The sequence below is a fragment of the Peromyscus maniculatus genome, chromosome 6, assembly GCF_049852395.1.
Source record: "Peromyscus maniculatus bairdii isolate BWxNUB_F1_BW_parent chromosome 6, HU_Pman_BW_mat_3.1, whole genome shotgun sequence".
NCBI classification, from domain to species: Eukaryota; Metazoa; Chordata; class Mammalia; order Rodentia; family Cricetidae; genus Peromyscus; species Peromyscus maniculatus.
In genome coordinates, this window is record NC_134857.1 from 71,662,190 (window position 1) to 71,679,834 (window position 17,645).

At 44.0% G+C, this 17,645-nt stretch overlaps 1 protein-coding gene and 1 long non-coding RNA gene across 9 annotated transcripts in view; one reads left to right on the forward strand and one right to left on the reverse strand.

The window, feature by feature from the left end:
• The window catches only part of LOC107401145 (uncharacterized), a 114,434-nt gene that overhangs the window by 39,521 nt on the left and 57,268 nt on the right, over nucleotides 1–17,645 (forward strand). For 2 of the 6 annotated variants that reach the window (XR_013052186.1, XR_013052191.1), the window contains exon 3: nucleotides 13,670–13,806. The exons of 3 other annotated variants lie outside the window; for them this stretch is intronic. This is a non-coding gene — a long non-coding RNA (uncharacterized LOC107401145). Of the gene's footprint in view, nucleotides 1–10,264; nucleotides 10,479–13,669; nucleotides 13,807–17,645 lie in introns of those variants that run through there. One more of the 6 variants, XR_013052187.1, reaches the window with a different exon arrangement.
• Sprr4 (small proline rich protein 4) lies at nucleotides 1,629–3,547 on the reverse strand. 3 transcript variants are annotated; one of them, XM_076574497.1, is made up of 3 exons: nucleotides 3,490–3,525; nucleotides 2,405–2,505; nucleotides 1,629–2,291 (listed from the first exon to the last, which is right to left on the reverse strand). In XM_076574497.1, exon 3 carries the CDS (start codon nucleotides 2,259–2,261, stop codon nucleotides 2,034–2,036), a length of 228 nt encoding a protein of 75 aa, XP_076430612.1. In that variant the 5' UTR covers nucleotides 2,262–2,291; nucleotides 2,405–2,505; nucleotides 3,490–3,525; the 3' UTR covers nucleotides 1,629–2,033. The 3 variants fall into 3 exon arrangements, with proteins under 3 accessions (XP_076430612.1, XP_076430613.1, XP_076430614.1); XM_076574498.1 differs by lacking the exon at nucleotides 2,405–2,505 and having other exon boundaries at nucleotides 3,490–3,547; XM_076574499.1 differs by lacking the exon at nucleotides 2,405–2,505 and having other exon boundaries at nucleotides 1,629–2,280; nucleotides 3,490–3,529.

Consider the following 17,645-nt stretch of genomic DNA (forward strand, 5'->3'; position numbering starts at 1 on the left):
TTCCTTGGGCATTTGTGTGGGGGGACATCAATCTTTTCCTTCTCTCACTAAGCTGAGTCACAGATAAGAGAATTTCAGTTGTTCCTGTCTGTCAAACAGTTGAAGATACTGCAAATCTGTCAGCCCCAGAACACCACAGTCTGTGGAAGGGCTTGCCAGAACCTATCTATGAGACACAGATAATACATTAAAGACCTGGTTTCTCATAGACTGACCATGGTTTGGATGACAGCAAGCCACAAGGTTCTGTTAAGAAGGACCAGTCTTTCTAGTTGTTAGGGGTATCATGTTTGGAGTGCGGGGGATGCAAAGCTTGGACTTCAGAAATTCTATCCAAGGTTTCTTAGACTTATAAGTACTCACTGTGTTTTTGCAGTACTTTTAGTATTAACATTCCTGGTTAATGTTTGTATTCACTATGTTTAGTATTTACTTGGAAATATCAGCCCTCAATAGTATGAAGGGGAAATGAAAGAGATATTAATTAATTAATTTTCAAGCCAGTATGTTCAATGAAGAAGTAACTTGTGACATTGTGGCATAACTAATGACATTGATCAAATTCTGCATATGTGAGCAAATCCCTTGGGAAGAGTACAGCTCAAAGGAGGAAAATCTATGTTTAGTTATACCTTAATTTTAAAAAGTTATTTATTTTTATTTTGTGTGTATGCATGTTTTGCTTACATGTATGTATCTGTAGTGCAAGCATGCATGGTGCTCTTGGAGGCCAGAAGAGGGTGTCAGATCCCCTGTGACTCCACTTCCATAGATGGTTGTGAGTCACTGTGTGGGTGCTGAGACTTGAACCTGGGTCCTCTGGAAGAGCAGTGAATACTCTTGATCACCGAACCATCTCTCTAGCCCCCACATCAGTCTTTTTCATGTTCTGTTCTTCCAGGACTGTGCTTTTTCTAGGTGGGGTTATTCAGTTTCTTTTTAATACAGGCAGTCTACATCAAACAAAGAAGTTAGGACATCGGCTGTAAAAGTGGGACCTCTTTTATAAGCTATATGAACTCAAATAAACTCATCAAGCCAAGCACTTTGCAAATTCTCTTCACAAGGCCAGCCCAGGAAAAAATACAACACACACACACACACACACACACACACACACACACACACTCACTCACACTGACACACACACTCATACACTCTCACACATACTGACACACAGTCTCACAATACACACTCACATACACAAATCCATACAAAAGTCATTTGCACCTGTTTGTGCTATGCTTTGTTGCATGCCAGTCACCCGTGTCTGCCCTTACAGAATGACAACTTCCAAGCACTAAAACTTACATTTGCCAGATGTGTCAAATTTCTAATGAGAGCTAAAGGTTTTCATTCCCCTTCGGTCTTCCCTAGGTAGGGTTAGTTAAGGAAGTCTCTAAAAAGTCGAAGAGGCCAGTCCTTGGGTTTATTTTCCTCACTCTTTCAGCTCAGATGTGTCAGGATCTATCCTCCCTCCATCTTTAGCTATCAGAAATTAATTGTGCTCATAACAGTGGCTTCCTAAATCCCAAGTGACATGTGCTTGCACACTCACCTCCTGAAATGTGATGGTGAATGGATAATGTGAAAGGACTGGCAGGCCAGGACACAGACACAATTATTACATGAAGCATGTGTTTATTAGTGGGGTAAATAGGCAACAGGTGTAGAGAACGGTCTAGGGAAACAGAATGAGGCATCAGCTCTGGGTAAAGCCCTAGAAGAAGCCTGGTACTCCACTGTTGTGTGATAGAGAATGGATAAGGCCATAATTATGGTCAATAAAAAGGCTGGAGAGGTTGAATTTTCTCTCATCACACTTCTCTTATATCCTGGAGATAAAAGAAGCCTTGGAGAAAAAAAAATGGTGCAAGTAATGAGGAATTTGATGAGGGGTCTTGCAGTGCTGCTTCATTGGATGTAGGTAGAAAGTGGGAAAGTCTTGGAGCCAGTGGAAAAAGGAGGAGGAGTAAGACAAGGCTCCATCTAGTAGCCAGGGTGCTGGGCAGGCGCTGTTTGCCAGTCCATCTTTACTTCTGTTTACACTTAGGATCTTTCTGGGCAGAAGGACACTTCTGCTGAGCCGGGTCTGTGCTCTTCGGTGGACATTGTTTCTTAGCCTGAGGAGCACATGGATCCTTGGTTTTGGGCACACATGCCTCTTGACATTTAGTAGGAGGTGGCTGACAGGGCTGCTTCACCTGCTGCTGCTGCTGGGCTTGTGGTGCACACTGTTGCTGATGCTGATGGGAAGACATGCTCCAGGAATGGGTGAGTCTGGAGGAGACCTATGAAGACACCATGAGAACAGTCCCACATGTATCTTCCCATCTGTCTCCTCAAGGGGTATTTTACACCATAGTCAAAGATGATTAACAGCCTCAGCTAATGAACTACTCACCCACTTCTGCTGTGATAGCCCCCTCTCACTTCCTTCTGTGCTATTTATTCTAAGTTCCTGTCTTCCTTCATCTTCTCATGGACTCTGGTTGATTTATAGGTCTAATCAAGAATAAGGTGGAGTATTGAGAAGAAGATTAAAATGCAACTCAGACATTTTATGAATTCAAGATGTGGGTCTGGGCAATGCCAGCTGGCTAAGTCAGGTGATGCAGATGTGTGAGGAAGAGGACAAGAACAGCATCTATTTCCAGGAAACAGTGTCACGGCATGTGAACAATGAGTCTGGAGAATGGGTGAACCAGTAACGGGGAAGTCTGGGTTCTTGTCTCCACTCAATCTTAATATACTAAGGGGAATCATAGGATATGGATGTAGGATAGAGGTATCAGCCTTTCATGGATAACAGGGGAACACTATGGCTCAACGCATGTTTTATCAGGAAGGAGCTTGGTTTAAAAAACACACCAGCCCAGAGCTCAGGGATGAGCTCTAGATGCAAATCTGCCACTGACTGGCCAGACATACTTCTGTGCCCTTAATGAATGATATGTGTCTGGCAGTTCTCTGGGACTTTCCGCTTCTGGTTTTCTTTGCAGGCAGCATTCCTCATCTTATACATTATGTATGGGAGGTATAGGTGCGGGAAAGGAGAGCAGTGGGATAAGAAGAGGAAGTTATGGGGTATCATAGTATGAAACACAGTATTCAATACACCAGTTTCTGTAAATCTAAGAGCAAAGCTTTGTGCTTGCTGGCAGGGGCCAACTGACAGATGAGAGCATGAACATGCTTTAGAGAAGACCCAGAGTCACTATGAAAGGCCACAGCTCTACATGCACCTACTCCAATGAGAAAATCACTCCTGCTGAGTGGTCGAGCCTCAAATCAAGAAATAAGCCCTACCTATCAATGCCGCAGAATCAAGATAGAGTTTCCTAGGTGATAATTACTGTGATGTTTCCTTAATTGTCATGAGGCTAAGTCACCTCTCTAGTTACTCAAGAACAGGCGAGAAGCTTGGCCTAGCGGCTCTAGGCAGATCAAGAAGGAAAGAACCCAGGATGCAGAGGCATTACTACTTACCAGAGGCTGTGAGCTGGACCCCAGTTGAGGAGGTTGAGAGCAGATCCATATGCAGCCACTCTGGGAACCCTTATAAGGGCCCCCAACCTGCCCCAGGCCCTTGGTGTGGCCCTGATAATCACCTCCCAGACAATTCCTCACCCACTTCTCTCACCTGCACTTCCTACAAGGACTTGCTTTACTGGCCTGTTTTGATAAAAAACCACCCACCTGATGTTTTCCAACACTCTTGGACCCTATAGCCGACCTGACTTAACCCACTAAAGGTGCTGACTTGAACTGAAGGATTCAAGATTTATTAAAAATATACCTATTTTCACATGTATGAGTGTTTCACCTGCATATATGTCTGTGTACCATGTGTGTTAATGACTACCATGGCAGTGGATCCCCTAGGACTGGAGTCATAGAGAGTTGTGCGCCACTACGTGGGTGCTGGGAACAGAACCTGGGTCCTCTTGAAGTCGACTCTGTACTCTTACCTACTGAGCCATTTCTACAGCCCACAGGAATTAAAAACATAACAAATGTGAGAAGTTGCTTGCATACTGAACCAGTATAATAAAGGTTGATGAGGAAGTAGGGTATGAAACAGGTCTTTGGGCAATTGTGACAAAAATAGGAACACTTTTCCTGCTAAATGTTGCCATTTGTGAAGCATCTTCTTGCCTAGTCATGAGACCATTATTATTTCATTTCATGTTCATACTTCCTCTAGACAAATGTCATTGTCACCATTTTGCAGATGAGGCTGAGAAACATTATTTGGGTATCAGGTGGCCAAGAAGTGATTTGAACTCAAATCTGAGTGACTCAAAGAACTTTGATTCTTATATGTCAGAGAGGGAGAGAAAGCCTTGGTGCAGGATCCATCCATTCCTCTCTGTGCCCTAATCTCAGGTTCATGTGTTCCCTGATCCATAGAGGCCATTTGCATGCGTCCTGAGCCCTTCCCTGGAACACAGGCAGCAGATGATGACAAGAGGCACGTTGAGGGTGTTGCTCCTCCCTCCTGACCACTCATCCAGATGTGGCTGCTCATGGATATTAGTAATGGCCACAGTGGTAGAACTTGATCCTTGTGGTAGGCTTGCTACACAAAATGTAAACCACAAAATCCAATTTCATGATAGAGTATTCTAGAGGATGTCTTCAATATTGTGTGAGATAAACTGAAAATGTTTATATTAAGCATACATTTAACTGGACAGTCTCTATTTCTTTTTGCTAAAGGCAGAACTCCTACTTAGGGACCTCTTCAGGTGGGAGAAAGGAGCACTGTCCTCCACTTGGCCCCTGGAATGGGACAGAGGAAAGCAGGATTTCTGTGATTGTTACCCCCACCCCTGGGTACCCAGCCCAAGCCTTGGGTTCTTCTGAAGACAAGTCCCTTGATGTTCTCCCACTGTCCAGTCAAAGTAAGAGACTACCAGATGAGTGATAGGCATACCACAAACACTTTCTGAAGTACTTCTCAAACCCCCTGCTTCTTTTAATCTCATGACAATGCAGTTGTATCATGAAAATCTGATTTTACAGTTTGAAGAAACAGTCTCAAAGAAGTTAAGAGATCTCATCAATCTCAGCTAATGGGAGTTCAGGGCTTATTTCCACTACATCACAGAAACCAGCATCTCTTCAGTGGACAAACGACTGTCCTTGGGTGGAGACCATGATTCACGAGCTTTTCTGAGATTAGCACCACATACAAATGAAATGCTGCTTCTAGCTCAACTTCATTTCAAAGTTAACCTTCCTTTAATTTATCCCTCCGGGCCAGGCCCTCACCTCCTCCTCACCAGCCTATCAATGTTAAGAATGTGATATTCTGGGTTCCGGATTCCAGATACTGCATTCCACCTCCAGCCTCCTCGTTCTGCTCCCCAGCTGCATCCTCTGCTCCCCACCTGCATCCTCTGCTCATACCTTCCCACTCTTCTGTGCTTATCCTGATGTAAACTCTTTATGAGAAATATGCAGCAAGAAGCATTTGGAAGGGTCATAAGATGAAGGAATGCTCACAAGCCTGGCACCTGTAAGCCATGACTGTGTGTGTGTGTGTGTGTGTGTGTGTGTGTGTGTGTGTGTTTGTGTGTGTGTGTGTGTGTGTGTGTATGTGTGTATGCATGGTTTCTATCAGCTTACATCATATTCACCCACTGGACTCTCTAGAGTGGAGTTTATTTTTCCCATCCCATCACTTCATCATTTGCCTCCTTATCAATAAACAAACTAATTTTACAGAATTCTGTCTAGTGATAGAAACTTGGCTTGTGACACAATTATTATCTCAGAGGCTACCTAGGAGAGACAGGGGTCTAAATGTTATCACTTTAAAGAGACATGTCTGCTAGATCATAAATATCCAAACCACAGTCCACCTCATACGCATTTAACATGCTACACCTTTCTAAATCCTGGTATTCAGCTTCCTTATTAGCCGATTATACCTATATTACAGAGAGGGAAACAGAATGAGGACATGCCCTGCCCAAGGTCACACAAAGTTTAGTGTGAAAGCCAGGGTTGGAGCACAGGTTTTCTGAGCTCATGGCTGTTTTCATCTATGAAATGACGGAGTCTCTGGAACCATCATGGCCTCTGCTGTATTTACTGAGGATTAATTAGGAAGCAGTTCTAAGATAAAAGAAGGTGGCCCCTGTCTTTTCTTGTCCCAGTCTCTCCTGGCTTCTTCTCTAGCACTCAGGGGCTCCAGTCACCTAGCCTGTTCTCCTCCTTCCTCAAGGAGATCATAACTAAGTCTTGTTCCTGCACTGAAAGGTATAGGTGCATTTTATCAATCATTAAGCTAAAGCACTTCTAGACTCAGTGCTCACAAGTCAGAAGAAAGATAACTTTGTTATCTTCTTCATAGATGAAAAAAATTCTTCTCTTGGTGGCTAGACCCTGAGTCCTTCCAGAAGAGCTGACCCAAGTCTTCAGAAGCTGCCATGGCTGGTTTCTAGACACCCTAACCTGCTGGGGCAGTGGATTATTTTCTCAAAGGAGGAGGGGAGACTTCCTGGCACCCCTCAAATCACCCCGTGTAATCAAACCCCTCCAGGCAGGGCAAGCCCTGAGAAGCTGTGTGCAATGTCAACCCTTCCTCTCCAGTTCCACTCCCACTGGCCCAGCCTAACCATGGGACTGTCACCTGGCCCATCCGGAGTCTCACACCTGCCCTCTCATCTTCTAAGTACCGTGCATTACTGAACCTAGGATGCTAGGTTCTATTTCTAACAGCTCTAGGGAGCAGGTACCTGAGAACAGGTGTGTGCTTGTGACTCTGTCAGGGAGGTGAGGATATAGGTAAGACTCATTTTTTAAGGTGAGTCAAAACTTGAGAAACTCCAGCCCCACCCTAGAAGTAAACAACGGGGTGACTGGGAAACAGACTTTGGTATGGGAGGCTTTTTACAGAGTAGATGCCAGCCATCTTACCCACTATTCAGATGTATCTCCACTTTGACTCAGGGCTTCTGGAAAAAAAAAAGCTGTTGAGGCCCCACATAGAGGCAGTTGGAATACGTTCATTAAGCTATTTCCAAAAACAAGAGAAGAGAAAGCCAAAAGGTGTTCCCTAGCTGACCACACAGTACTCTTTCAAGAGGTGCGCTATGTTTGATAGAAGACAGTGGCCGATGGAGGAGGCATAGGTCTTGCATTTTAGCTGCCTTCCTAATAGTTGATATTTAAAACTGAGAAAATGACAGCTCATCTTTACAGTCACAGTCATGTCACACTTGCTTTATCTTAATTTCTGGTTGACACGTCACCAACAGTCATGACTTAGAACAGTTGAGTTTCAAGTTTCCAGTTTCTGCCTCCACTAATTAATCTGTCAACAAACCTACAGAGAATGCTACCTACAAGGAGAACTTCTCACCTTCTTGTAAATGTGAGAAATCATCCTACCCTCTAACTTACATGGTTGCAAGTCAGACACTTCAGTGCTGCTGTTAAGTACTCCGAGTGATGGTATGGAAAATAGCCGAGAGAGAGAGAGAGAGAGAGAGAGAGAGAGAGAGAGAGAGAGAGAGAGAGAGAGGAAGAGAGTGAGAGAGAGAGGAGTGAGGCAAAGACCTGTCATCTGTCCACCTCTCACATCCCATAAAGTATTTCTAGACGACCTGAGACAATATTAGCTGTCTAAAGCGGGGAGGAAAAGCAGGCCTTGGGCTTGGAGAGTGGTTGCTTCCAATAGACCGCTCATAGAAGGCCAGTGTGGGAGCCTAAACACTGTGGAGAGGGTGGGTGTCTGGGAAGACAACCAGCACCGGCCTGGTGGAGGCCCAGTGGAGCTGAGGCTCTTGTCTCTCTTTCTTGTGATGGAACTCCCTTGGGGTTAGAGACAGGGAGGCTTTCCTGTTACTCGAACCTCATTGACTATGATGTCTTGGCGTTCTATAACTTTCCTGAGACTCTGTGTTTCCATTTTTCAATATGAGTGCTGTAAATTTATCCCTGGGCCCTCCTTGAGTATTAGTGATCTCTGTATTTGATTAAGTAGAATTAATAGAGAATTCAAGGAATGGAGAATGAGTTCATGGTCAGAAAGAAAGCCTTAACTGATCTGTCTTCTGAGAGTGAGGGCTGTAGTTACAGGGTAGTATAATCTCTGGTTGAGTCTAAAATGTGAGTAGTGTGTGAGGATTTATGAGTGAGAGTTCTTGATGCGCTTGAAGAAAAGAGAGGAGCCTGAAGTACTTGGACACTCTGAACAAGCTGACACTGTCCTTATCCTGTGTAGGAGAAGAGCACTGTTTCCAGGATCTGCCTCACACCTTCCTGTCTGGACCCTTCAGACTGTGCCTGGCTTGTCCCCCTTTGTCAGAGATATTCACTTCCCAGGAACAGTTTTCCTTTGGCTTTCTCTTTTCTTTTCCTTTTCTTCTTTCTCCCCCCTCTTTCATCCCCTCCCCTTCCCTTCTCTCCTCTCCGTTCCCCTCCCCACTGCTGTTCTTTCCTTGTACTGGGTGTCAAACTCAGGGCATCCTAGGCAAATGCTTTACTACTGAATTATATCCCCAGCCCTTAGAAAATATTTTAAATACCACTTTTTCCACAACTATTTTCTCCTAATCTTTAGAAATGTTGTGTTTTCCTCTTTTGCTCAGAACTGTAAACTTTTTATCTAAACCTGTTCAGAATATTTTACATATACTATCCTCATGATAATATACTGTAAGTTATAAGATGTCTGTAAACTTAGCACTAAATCTAACTTCCTTGATGATAGGAGATATCTTGCCTTTATCATTCAATAGTTTTTAATCATCTAATCCCTTGCAATAGCTAGTCACATATATATGCACTTCATAAATATGACCAATCAGATGAATGTATGAATGAATGGGTAAATGGGTAAATGAACTGAAATAGAAACTCACCATCAAACAATCTGTCTTTAGCTTTTCCAAAATTATATTATTTTATTATTTTATGTGAATAGATATTTTGCCTGCATGTATGCTTACCTGGAGGTATGTGTGTGCAGCATGACCATGTGACCATGCCTGGTGCCCATGGAGGCTAGAAGACGGTGTCAGATCCCTTGGAACTAGAGTTACAGATGGTTGTAAGCCACTATGTAGGTGCTGGGAATAGAGCCTAGGTCCTATAGAAGATCAGACAGTGCTCTTAACCACCGAGCCATCTCTCTAGTCTCATTTTGGCTTTATTAGCAGAACCCATGATATTCTACTTCTTTCTGAACTAATTTAATATTCTCAAGTTGATGTTTAGTGCAGTCACACATACAAGGTCATTATAACTCACACATTTGAAAATCTGTGCAAAGACTATCTTTACTGTAAGAGTACTTGGATACCTTATACATGTGTAAGGGATTTTTATAACCAGCCAAAGTGCAAGAACCCTTATGAGCAAGAAAAGATGTTAAGGACAGAACTCACGCTTCAATCACTGGTGACTGGCCAGATGGTAGACTATCTAGTAGTTGAACAGCCCAGCAACTAAAAAGATGCTGCCCAGTGAATGAGTCAGTGGGTGAGTGAAATGAGGCAGGACTGAATATCTGAGTGCATACGCAAGAAATGAGCTCACAAACTAGTTGCCTAACTAGCCAGTTCACTGATCAACGAACTAGCAGGCTCATGGAGTTGTTGAAAACTGGTCTGATGACTGGCTGGCTGGTGTTTAGCTCTGTAGAGTAGATGCTGACATGGTTCTAAGAGAGGAAGCTCCACTGGGGACAGGTGAGTAAGAGCACAGAAAAAAAAAAAAAAAAGAAGTCCATTTTATAGGAACCCCTAAGAAGTGTATCATATTAATTGGACAATGGTTTTCTGATCTTTGTCCGCCTCCCCCCCCCACACATTGGGGATTATCCTGTGATTTACATTAATGATATCAAAAAGTTATCCAGTGACACTTATATCATAAAGGTAACTTTATCCAGGCACCATGTGATAGGAATGGGGGCCACTAGAATGTATGTTGAAGTGAGGAGAGTATCTTGGCTCAACTCTAAACACCGCACGGGCAAGTGCCCTGATAGAATCTGTACTGAAGGAGCAGGCAGGAGTCTGTGGACAGAAAGGCAATAAAAATAAGCGTGAGTATCGGGGGCATTGTTGCTAAACCAATCTAGCAGGATTCCTGCTGAAGATAAGCTTTGGCAGTAAGAGTAAACCCGGGGGATGGTGGACGATAAGGAAAACAAACTAATGTCAAGGGTAATCAGATACCAGGGGGTTGGGGGGGGATTAAAGGTACAAAATAGGAAATAATATTTTAATAATAATATCACTAGGACTGGCAAGTTGGCTCAGCAGATAGAGATACTCGAGGCATGACTCTGGTCACCAAGACCCCCATGATGGAAAGGAGAGAACTGACTCCTGGAGGTTGTCCTCTGACTTTCCCACGATGATCCTGAACTCACCTACACATCATATACACAAAGTAATGATAAATGAATAAATAAAAATTTAAAAGAAAACTTAATAAATGACTATATCACATGATCTGGACAATGATTTCTTACTCTTGTTTATTTTAACTATTTATTATAAAATGTTTTAATTATTTTTAGGTTGTTAGATATTTATTTCATGATAAATTGATTTAGTAAGGTTCTTTGCTAAAACTGGACTTTTCAAGGAAACACACAGATGGGTCCAGAAGTGACAAGACCCTGCTTAAGATGCAGTCCACTGAGCTCTTGGATGTAATGTCAGCTAAGATACAGCCAGGGACAGCCATGGGGACGGAAGCTCCCTTTCTGGAAGACCATTGTAGAAAGAGGTTGCATGTATCTGCAGCACTGCCCACAGGGAGCCTGAGCACTTCCTGGGCCTTGGAGATGGAGGCTGGGGCACAGGCTGTCTGGTAGGTCAGAGGGGCCTCAGTGATAGTGGCTGAGACAAGAAACCAAACCAAACATTTATTCACAGATACTGAGAGCTGGACTGGTCTATCTGGTTAGTGCCCTGCTTTCCCACCGTAGCTTAAGGAACTGGCTGCAGAAGGAAGAAAGCAGGACCATCTCTTGTTAGCTCCCTGAGAGGACCAAGACCCTTCATCCACATCCAGGGCTCCCAGGGCTCGAAGTAGCTGCCACCCTGAATTGTGATCACCTAAGCATTTGCTCAGCAGGTGTCAGGTGTCCAAACACCCCCTCTACATCCATCCCACATCTTCCCTCCTGGGCTGGGTGGGAAGAGGAGATACAGGACAACAGCTTGTGTGAATAGCAGCCAAACCACTTCATTCCCAAATCCTCAGGCCCTCCCCACCAGCCTCGGGGTGAGGCTCACAGTCCCCCCCCACCCCCCCCGAGACAGGGTTTCTCTGTGTAGCTTTGCGCCTTTTCTGGAACTCACTTGGTAGTCCAGGCTGGCCTCGAACTCACAATGATCTACCTGGCTCTGCCTCCCAAGTGCTAGGATTAAAGGCATGCTGAGGCTCACAGTTCTTGAGGCAATTTTAAAAGGGTGCCACACTTTGGCACCTCTGAAAAGGCTCTGGCATCCCTCTTCCCAGCCATTCCTCCCTTCTTTCTGTGGGACTTTTCTGCCACCCTAGCCACAAAGCACCATGAACAATATATAGTGAACAATATATAGTATGCTTTTATTTTTTTAAGTAATGTGCTGTCTTTCTCTTGCTGACAAGCCGATCTCTGCCTAGCTTGCCTACCCTACTATGTGCCTGACCAAGTCCTCTTTGGGCTTCAGTCACTGGCCCATTTCTTCCTTGGACATGTCACATGCTATATTTAGACAAGTGCCCAGCTCGATGCAGGAAACTCCTGTCCTACTGTTTTGTGTGCTGCTTTCTAATAGATTATCTGCCCTCCTTTTCCTCCAGCAACTCTGAGCTCCTCTAGACAAGGACATTCCCCACTTTGACCATAAGTAGTGTGGTACCTGGTTGCTGAGAGATGCACTCTGAGCAAGTGTTTTTTAAAAAGTATGTGGTCAGACCAGAGGGTCTACAAGCATGCCTTGTCTCATGTGTGGTTGTGATGGAGAGATTACCTCTCCATGATCTCTGCATGATACAGCAAGCCCCAGTGATTTAGGCACTCCCAACTTCTTCCTGGACCATTTTGTTCCTCTGTGTTGGGCCATAAAATGTAAATTTGGAGCTATGGCTCATGATGTTCTTTCCCTTCTGCTGTGAGGACTGGCCATGTTCCAGGTGGAGGAGATTCTATGTGTATGGATCCCGAAGCAGAATTCATGTGTGTCAAGGCTGTAGGTTGCCCTCTGCGGTTGAACAGGGCAAGTGAGAAATAAAATTGTGTTTAAGCTACTGGGAATTGTGCTTCAGTGGTTAATTGGAATGCAATTCAGCCTTATGAACTTACTGGGCTCTCTGAGAACTGTTTTCTTTGTCTCAAGAAGTTTCCCTCCTTAGTTCAACTTGACATTGATCCAATCAAGTCATACTAAAGCCCGATGTGGACATGAGAGCCAAGGCTGTGCATATGTGTGTTTGGCCATCCATGAGGAGGTGAGGCACACAGGAGAGGGGAAAGGAAGGTATGTGGGACAACCCACCTGAGCTAACACACTTCAGGACTGGGACCATCTGTTCGTGGGGAATTGACAATTTCCTCCAAAAGACTTTCTGTTTGTGGTTGGGATGCTAAATAATCCTCCTCTTTCCTCACTCTGACCACAGGCCTTGTACTGAAGTCCTTAAAGCCCTTTAGATGGTTAGGGCAGAGTGCCACCTCCTGGTGCATTGAGTCAGTACGCCTTCTCCTCATCTGTTCTTCAGGAAGCTGGGACTCATCCACAGGCAGGGAGACACTTAGCTGAGACCTTCCTGATTCCTCCAGCTCACTTCATTGGCAGAGAAAATTAGGGCCAGATAGCTCACAACTTGTCCCAGTCTCATTCCCCTGGCCTCTTAGGATGGCCACACTCACCCTAGGGGCAGGATCAGTGACTTCTCTGTTAAAGTCAGAGCCTTTCTAGGGTCCCCTTACTAATTGTAGGTGGCAGTGAGCTTGGCTGATAGAAAGGTTGAGCCAGCATGTGGTCATGGAATGGGAAAGACTGGTGTTCAAGAGAATCAGTGTGGATGGAGAACATTAGCCTACATGCTGCCATCTAGTGTTGTCATTGTGTACGTCTTGCTTAGGGGACTGTGTGTGATATTGGATTTCATGGGGGCAGCTTCCCTGTCATATATAAAAAGTACTATCTCACATCAGACATTTTGGTCCTTTGGTTCTTGCAATCTTTCCACGCCCCTCTTCCATGATTTTCCCTGAGCCTTCAGGAGAGGTGCTGTGCTGTAAATGTATCATTTGGTGCTGGGTGGTGTTGGCAAGAGATCTCTCTCCAAGGGGCAAGTGAATATTGAGTTGTGAGAAGTGAGTAAAAGCCAGGCATCTTGTTTCATGAACTGTCCAATTAGCCATCTGAGATGCTGTCTGGCTTAATTACCGGAGATTTCTCATGGAGACTGTTCAGCAACCGCTCTTACCCTTCTTCCCAAAGACTGCTGATTTTTAGCCCTAAGAAAGGCATCCCACCTTGGTTCAGTTTGGAGGTGGAAAGAGCTTGGAGTCAGCTCTGGGCTGAGTTGCACATGCTTTATGTAGGTACCTGCCGCAGCCCATCTTCACGTGGCACTGCTGGTTATGCTGTCTGGTTCTCTCTCTCAGGACTTCTCACTGCCACCTTTCCCATAATTTCAGGCCTCCAGTCTCCTGAAGAAGACAGAATGCTGGGAGGTGGTGGCACGTGCCTTTAATCCCAGCACTCGGGAGGCAGAGCCAGGCGGATCTCTAGGAGTTCAAGGCCAGTCTACTCTACAGAGCAAGATCCAGGACAGGTACCAAAACTACACAGAGAAACCCTGTCTTGAAAAACAAAAACAAAAAAAACAAAAAACCCAAGAAGACAGAGAACATTCTTCTATTAAGTACCCGAGGCTCCTTCAAGAGGTGTCTAAAGGAGCATCTTTAACAGAACAAAGCTGCTCTACTCTAGGCCTTACACTCTTGAGGCAGGATCTCTCACTCAACCTGGCATTTGCCTGGAATTCAGAAAGCCCAGCAGTACTCCAGCCTCCCCTCCCCTCCCCTCACAGAGTGCCCAGCACTGAAGTTACAGATGTGCACAGCCATCTTTTTACACAGATTTGGGAGATTTGAACTCAGGTCCTCATGCTTGTATAGCACACTCTCTTATCTGCTGAGCCAACTCAACTCCTCAACAGGAAAAAAGTTTTAAGGTTATGTTAGCGATACTTTTTGGACTATCCTTAAAGAGATTATACTGTGCACACACACATGAACACACACACACACACACACACACACACACACACACACACACACACACACAAACACACAGCATCTACATGCAGGTTGCCAAAGCAAAGGCCACTGCCCTAACACTGTCTCATTCCGATAGTGGAATACAGACATTCAATCAATCCCTGATGAAATGCAGTTGACTGTTACCTACCAGTCTTAGAAAACCATGACTCTCACCCTACTTCATGAGATGACATAGGTGAAGCTCTAACCCATGCACACTTTTTTTTTTACCATTTATATTTTATTCCTTCAGAGTCAGTATGAGCAAGAAAAGGGTCTCCTGGCTTATTCCATGTAGGCCACACCTGCATCTAAGCATTCCAGTAAACATCACCCAGATTTCTCCCTCTACTGGAGGAAGGGAGAAAACCTTGGGTAGGGCCTGTCCTGGACGCTTTTAGCCTAACCAACGGGTGAAGGGAATCAAAGGATGGGTGTTCATGAGTGGACGGACACACACACAAACACACACACACACACAGAGAGAGAGAGAGAGAGAGAGAGAGAGAGAGAGAGAGAGAGAGAGAGAGAGAGAGAGAGAGATAGAGAGAGAGATTAAACAAAGGTATTCTGGAATAATTTTAGTTATAAAAGTTATAGAAAGTTTCTGTATATCTTTTCTGAAATTTCTCTAATGCTGACATCTCTTCTTTCTTTTAAAATTAAAAAAAGATTAAGTTTAATGAGCAAAAGTTGCATATATACATAATGTGTATACATATATGACATGACATCTTGAAATATATATGTAGAAAAATATATAGATACACACATCGTGGAATGACTGCATTGCTTACCATATTATTTTTGTGATGAGATTATTTGAAGTCTACTCACCAAGCACACAATACACTGTTGCTGCAGTCTTCGGAACTCATCCCCCCTGAAACCCTTTAGCCTTTGACCAACGTTTCTGCTTTGAGGTTCTGACTTTTCAGATTGTACCCATGAGTAAGACCAAGATGTACTTGTCTTGCCATGGCAGGTCAGGCTTATCTGAATCTCAGCTCTTTAGCTACAATTGGATGGTGCTAGTCAAGTTTTTTTTTTTTTTCCTCCTTGAGTCTTATTTCCACCATTTTCAAAATTAAAATCTTAATCTTATCTGGCAATGATGACTACTGTGTAAGAGAAGAGTCTTAAGACCCAAGTCTTGTTATGGTAACGATTCCCTGCCTTTGAGCAGCAGCAAAGCTGTGTATGTGTTGGTTCCCTGGAGGCAGCAGAGTTCATATCTAGCTCAGGTTTTCCTTAAGCTTTCTTGCACCTCTATGAAGAAACACTTGGGTGGCCTTACCCTCCCAATTCACCTCTGTTAAAATTTTCCATGACCATGACTAGCTGGGATAAGGTATTAAATAAAGATTAGAGTGAGTCACTTCATATTGAGTCATATCTGGAATGAAGCTGGGCTTCGTTAATACCCAGCAAGCCAAACATTAATTGCCATCACCCAGAGATTGCCCTGTGCTGGATTTTATATATATAATCTCCACACAAAAAAGTTAAGGACAATGAGGCCCAGAGAAAGAAAAGGGCTTGACCAAAGCCACAAAAGAGGCCTGGGGAAAAGCCAAGGCACCAACTCAAGTCTCAAGCTGTCTGTCCAGTGCTCTCTATTTGGAGCTACAGTGACCTTAGAGTCCACTGACATGGACTTACTCTAGAGCTTATCAGCCTTTGTAGGCAGAGGAGGCTCCAGCCAAAGGACTGCCTGAAAAGGCCAGCACACAGAACCCTCTTCAAGTCCCCTGGGTGAGTGAAGTATTGCCCACCCTTGCCTGCTGCTGGGCACACAACTTGCTGTGCCTCACATGTCCCCAGACGCTGGTAGACTCTGCGGAGAAACCTGGGACATTTGGAGTGAAGATTCTCTGGAGGGAGCCCTCCCTGAGGGCGGGGCAGGGATGGTGGACTTTCCTTCTACTTGTTTGCGCAACTCTAACCACCTGGAATTCTTCAGCGGATCACAGACACCTGGCACTGAAGCTAAGTGGGCTCATTAAAGCCCGTCACTGTTGAAACTCTTTTAGGTCACTTTCATGCCATCTAGCTCAATGTGACTGCTTTATGGGAATCTTGTCCATGTGCAAAAACAAACAAACAAACAAACAAACAAACAAACAAACCCAGCTTTTTTTCCCTTTTCTTTCCTGTTTCCCAACTCTTGGTTCATAATATTCAGTCCTCAGTCTTCTGAAACATTTGGGCCAGCAATCAGGATTTAGACTGGAATTTTTACAAGGAGGAAGTAGAGAGGTGGGGGGTGGAAGGTTAAACCACTATTACTATTCAAGAATCTACTTGAAGCTAGGAATTTTAAATTTTTCATCTTGATTTCTTCAGTGATCCATTTATTATTCAATAATATGTTTTATAGTCTCCATGAGTTTGCATATTTTCTGTACCTTTCTCTTGTTGTTAATTTCTAGTTTTATTATCTGATCCATTGTGAGCAGATGGAAAATAAGAAATTGTTTTTATTTCCTTTTATTTTTAAGACTTTGTGTCCTAAGATTTGGTCTACTTTGGAGCAAGTTCTATGAGCTGCTGAGAACATGCTTTCTACAGCTGCTGGGTATAATGTGGTGCTGACGTCCATTAAGTCCATTCCATCTAAGTGTCATTTAACTCCAATGTTTCTTTTTATCATATTTTGGAGGGTCTAGGTGACCTATGTATTCATGAGAGTGAAGTATTGAAGTAATTCAATATTATTGTGTTGACTCATGTCTGTGCTTGAGTCAACACAAGAAAGGGAGAGAGAGAGAGAGAGAGAGAGAGAGAGAGAGAGAGAGAGAGAGAGAGAGAGAGAGAGAGAATGAATCTCCTTCTCTTTTTTTGAATCATAGTCTTTCTACATAGCCCTGGCTGTCCTGGAACTCACAATTAGACCAGGCTAGCCTCAAGTTCAAAGAGATATGACTGCCTTTGCCTTCCAAATGCTCGATCAAAGGCATGTGCCACCCCACCCAGTGGCTACTCTTCTTTCATTATTGCCTATACATATGTATATGTACATACATACTGTGCATATGTATATACATACATATTCCTAAATATATCCTGCTCAGTTCATATAATGTTACTTGTATGTATGTCTTCAGGACTGACTCTTTGGCTCTAGTCAACCAATTAGTGTGCTCTTCCCTGGGGAAAACCAACTCTCTTGCTCCCAGATTACCTCAGTTGCCTATAGTTCTCTGTGTAGGGAGCAGCCTCATGGGCTTTCCCTTGTATTGTTCCCTTTGTCAATATGAAATGATCTTCTTTCTCTGCTCTGACTCATTTGGTTTAGCACTCTGCTTTTTCAGATAACAATATAACTGTACAGGCTTGTTTTTCAAGG

Coding starts and splice junctions, on each gene's coding strand:
- Sprr4 (XM_076574498.1), bottom strand. CDS start 2,261: ATGTCTTCCCATCAGCATCAGCAACAGTGTGCACCACAAGCCCAGCAG.